The 4,922-nt window shown below is 42.7% G+C and overlaps 1 protein-coding gene across 4 annotated transcripts in view; it reads right to left on the bottom strand.

Annotated features, from left to right (window-relative positions):
• Positions 1-4,922, bottom strand: part of Dock4 (dedicator of cytokinesis 4) — a 406,489-nt gene that overhangs the window by 99,453 nt on the left and 302,114 nt on the right. For all 4 annotated transcript variants that reach the window (XM_021201378.2, XM_029540998.1, XM_029540997.1 and 1 more), the window contains exons 24-25: positions 3,015-3,142; positions 705-839 (exon numbers count right to left, since the gene is read on the bottom strand). In XM_021201378.2, coding sequence (XP_021057037.1) covers positions 705-839; positions 3,015-3,142 — 263 coding nt within the window. The remainder of the gene's footprint in view (positions 1-704; positions 840-3,014; positions 3,143-4,922) is intronic.

The raw sequence follows: 4,922 nt of genomic DNA, 5'->3' as shown, positions 1-4,922 counted from the left end.
CATATGTGTAACTATCTGACATTATATGTATAAATATCTGACATTATCATATGTGTAACTGACATTATCATATGTGTAACTATCTGACATTATCAAATGTTAAATATCTGACATTATCATATGTGTAAATATCTGACATTATCTCTTAATACTTTTCCTGAATCATGCCATGCTAGCATCCTAAGACAGCTGAGCTGGAAAGTCCCTTCGAATTTACCAAGGTAAACCTTCTCATTTAACACAATCAGACTGAAGATTAAAAACATGAAGGTCCTCATGATTCCAGGGGAAAATTCCAGAATTAGCACATAGGGTCTCCTGATTCCAGCCGCTGTTGCCCTATCCTTTGTTCTTTAGAGAATTTGGGGAATTGAAAGCTATCATGTTGACTAGGGATATAAAATCATAGATTAATTTAAATTTAGAAAAGTGAGAATATGAATGTTGTCTTTCTGAAATTCAAACTTGCTACAATTAGCAGATTTACCTACAGGCTTCCTATCTTAGTTTTTGTATAGTCAAGGCAACTACTTGTGTTCTAGCAATGCTCACAGTTCACCCGGGGGACCAAATTTCCCACACTCATAGTACAAATAGTACTATGTCTATTTGTCCAAATAGTCTCATTGCCAAAGGGAATGGAGCTTTAAGAAGCACAACCCGGCCCTAAACGTATGCCAAATGCCACATGCTTATGATCTTACAGTGACATCCTGGAACTGCAGCCTCATGGCAGAGCTGGACGCTTGAGGCCGACTGGTGATCTCCAATATGGTCCTGAGCAGGATATCCAGCAAGCTGGCCACAATCACATCTATTTCCTCCAGCACGGACTTTTCCTTAGAAGAGAAAAATCAAAAACAGTGTGCTCAGGAGACTGCCTCTGCATGCACCAAATCTCTTTTTAAGGAGAATGGGAGTCTATTCCCAAATCTAGAATCAAAGATTCAGGAAACTTAAGACAATAAGAGATGTAGACCTCAACAGGAAAAAAAAAATGGCCTTTCAGAGAAACATAACTTCAGAGAGTCAACGGCTTGCCCCAAAGCACAGTCTGGCTATGCAATAAAAGCTGAGATATAAACAGAAAAGGCACAGTGTAAAAGCCATCAATTCTGAGTTCAACCCTACTCCTAAGGAACTCGTGGCCTTGGGCAAAGCAGGGAGCCTCTCTGGGCTATAGTCTTCTCTTACAGTATGATTTTCTTAGGTCCTAAACGTGCTTACATTGAGTCTTCTCAGCATGGCAGTCACATAGATCATTTTCCAAGACTGGGTTATATGCAAATAACCCGTCCCATAGAAGTGGGTTTTTAAAAAAAGCCTACATGTAAACATGAGAAACTGGAGAGCAGTCTAGATGAGTGTCCTGGGTCAGAGAGCCCCGGTTAGTAACCACGAGAGAGATTGACTTTCCTGAGGTGCTTAATACCGTCCACACTTCAGGACTCCAGAGAGATTATCTCTGCCCAGTCTGCCGCACAGAAGAAAGGGTTCTTAACATAATTGCATAGGGAAAACCTTATGTGCAATTTTATATATTGCACAGAAATTTATATATTATCTATATATGTACATATACACACATATATATTACATACGCACACATATATATTATATAACACTGGTGAGAAAACTCCCGAAGTCCCCCCCCCCCCCCCCCCGTGAACCATTTTCAGCTTTAAATTCCTTATGAACTAAGCCCTGGCTTAGCTAAAACCTGACTGAAATTCTGAAATTTAAGTGGAGGTGAAGTACAAAGAAATCATCTCTACTATAGCTATTTGCTTTTTGTCTGTCTAGTGACCTGGTTAGCTTTTACTCATGCCGACTGTAACCTGGGAAAAAACCCTTCTAGTCAGGCATGGCTTGGTCCTTTGTGATCAAACAATCAGCAGGAGTTTCAAAGAGGGGCAAAAGCCTTCTCGCTCTTGCTACTGCTCATCTTATTCCATGGCACTGGTGGACTTGGATTGTGGGGCGGTGGAACAGTGAGCTGTGCCCTGGCCACGGATGCCTAGCTCCTCACACTTTCAGATGGAGAACTGAAACAGGTTTCATAGGTTCTCTAAAACACCACCCGTTCCCATAGCAGCAGGGCACTCTCCCCATCACCTCCCCTGGCGTTGTTCCTACCCCTGCTCTTCAGAGGCAGATCATAAACACAGAAAGAATGGGGGATGCAGCACTGAAATGAATGCGGAATTGGGGGGACCAGAGGCTCAGCACTCGCAAACTTCTCTGTAGCCTGCTATGGTGGAGCCCAAAGTTCCATGACCAGCTGTGGATTGACAGAAAGAGAACAGGACTTCCTTCCTATTCCAATTTCATTTCAGACTCCTGAGCTGAGCATATCAATCCCAGACACTGTTCCAGGGATGTGGAAACATGCCATTTTTCTCACTTTGTGCTGTACTCTTAGCACACAATAATTATACTGTGTCAAGAGTCAAGCAAAACAGGAACCCTCAAAGCTGTAACGAAAAGAGTATTGTTGCGGTTGTGTAATAGCTGTAGTACAAGGTACTTCTAGTCTCCTGGGGGCTGTCCTTTGCTTCTGTTAATTTCCACAGGACTAGACCTAAGGGCCATGGCCAAGTTCTAAGCACCATCATGTGGCCTTTCCCAGAACAGGCACAAACCACCAGACCCTGCAAGCAGTAATTTATTTTTGCCACAGTGTTTCATCCCATCAAGATTAAAGACACCTGTGGGAGGCTTTGAGATTTCTAATTTTTCTTACTTGGTATTCAGTTCTTCCTTGAAACACAACTTTAGGAAGCCAGGTTATTCAAGGTTACACTAATCCCACGGGGTTTTTAATTTTTTTTATTTATTTATTTGTTTTACAATTTTGTTCCCAATTCCTTCTGCGGAACCCCAAGTTGTCCAGCCTGGCTGAAAAGCGAGCTGCTGGGTGTTCCTCCTTCGCGTGACTCCTTTGAAGACGTTTAAGATTGTATTTGCAGAAGCCATTTGATGAGAACCACACACTATGACCCGCATGTACTTACTGAGCTATTTTTCTTGATGAGACAGAACACGTTGCTAAGGATACGTGCGCACATGATCAGGTCCTTCTGTTCTTGCAAGTGGATGTGGAGGTGATGCAGTACGACAGGCAGGAGAATGTACCTCGAGTCTGTGTGTGTTAGAGAGAAAGAGAGCCATGAGTGTCATAGCTGCTGAGGCCCACACAAGCCTCAGTGAGTCTTCACTGACTTTTTAATTCCATATCAATTGTTAAACTAACAGCACATGGTGTTACAGGGGTCCTAGCTCTATGAGTTTTGTATTAAAGACGACACAATTTTCCCCAGTCCATCCCTCCTATAGTCTAGAGGCCTCTTAGTAACAGCTAGTTTCTTTCCTATCTTTCCTCCCACCCTGAGGGTGTTTTACATCCACGTTTGTAAATCAAATGCTTCTCATGCTGTTCTTTGTGTGCTCTGAGGAAGACCATCGATGGCATCTACTATGGTAGACAGGCTCACAGCTTTCCTACCTCCTGCCCTGCTCCTTGGTTTCTGGAGAGTTACAGCCCAGTTTCTGATTAATGGTATAATTATGGTTTCACTCTACCATGTGATTTCCAGTCCTTGCTACAAGACCGTATTATTATTATTATTATTATTATTATTATTATTATTGCATTGCTTTGTTTTTCTCAATTAGCTCTCAGAGTTATTGAGGAATTATCATATCCATGGTATTTGTGTATTTAATACCTTGCTTTGGCCCTTTAACCTGTATAGCAGTGGTTCTTAGTCTGCAAATTGCAACCCCTTTGAGGGTCGAATGACCCTTTCACAGGAGTTGCCCAAGACCATCAGAAAACACAAATATTTACGTTATGATTCACAACAGTAGCAGAGTTACAGTTATGAAGTAGTTATGAAAATAATTTTATGGTTGGGGTCACCACAACATGAGGAACTGTATTAGAGGGTAGCAGCATAGGGAAGGTGGAGAGCTGCTGCTGCAAAGTGTCCTTTACTTGGAGGAAGCTATCCTGATTTGCTTCCACCTGAGACTTCAAATATATTCACAGTGCGTGTGGTGGTTTGAATAGGAATGGCTCCCATAGAGCGTGTGTTTGAATTCTTGGCCATAGGGAGCGACACCATTAGGAGCTGGCCTTGTTGGAGGAAGTGTGTCACTGTGGAGGCCAGCTTTGAGGTCATATATGCTCAAGCTACGCCGAGTGTGGCACACAGTACCCTTCTGCTGCCTGCAGATCAAGACATAGAACTCTCGGTTCCTCCAGCACCATGTCTGCCTGGATGCTGCCATGCTTCTCACCATGATGATAATGGATGAAACCTCTGAAGCTGTAAGCCAGCCCCAACGAAATGACTTCCTGTATAAGAGTTGCCTTGGTTGTGATGTCTCTTCACAGCAACAAAACCTTAATTAGGGCAGTATGACTCTCTTGATCTTGCCTTACATATTTTTCCATGTTTGCGTCCCATTTTTCTGGTGACCTCCATACTTTTATCTTCTACACTTCCTATTTAATTTCCTATTCTCCCTAGCAGTTCACTTCCTTGCTCAGGTCCAGTGTCGTGGGCTTTGGAATTTCTGCAGTATCACATCTTCCAGGCCTTGCCCCTCACTGAGACAACACACTTAATTTGGGGGCTTGGGAAACACTTTTTGCACGATATTTTTATTTTAAATCATTTATTTATGTGTTTTCACAATGGCCTTTGCCCTTCACATGGGAAAATTTCACTGGTACCTGGTGGTTTTTCACCATCCATCTTTATAAGCAATGATCAAAAAGATAAAACAAATAAACCAACTCATGCAACCCCGGAGTTGGGCTTAGAAAGTTGTATTTCTCTTGATACTTTCCACTGAAGCACCAGTACAAGGACATCTGGCCTTTTGGAGAGGGAGGGAGGGAGGGAGGGAGGGAG

Source organism: Mus pahari, chromosome 7, assembly GCF_900095145.1.
Source record: "Mus pahari chromosome 7, PAHARI_EIJ_v1.1, whole genome shotgun sequence".
Classification (NCBI taxonomy): Eukaryota; Metazoa; Chordata; class Mammalia; order Rodentia; family Muridae; genus Mus; species Mus pahari.
This window is presented reverse-complemented; position numbering and strand designations above follow the sequence as displayed.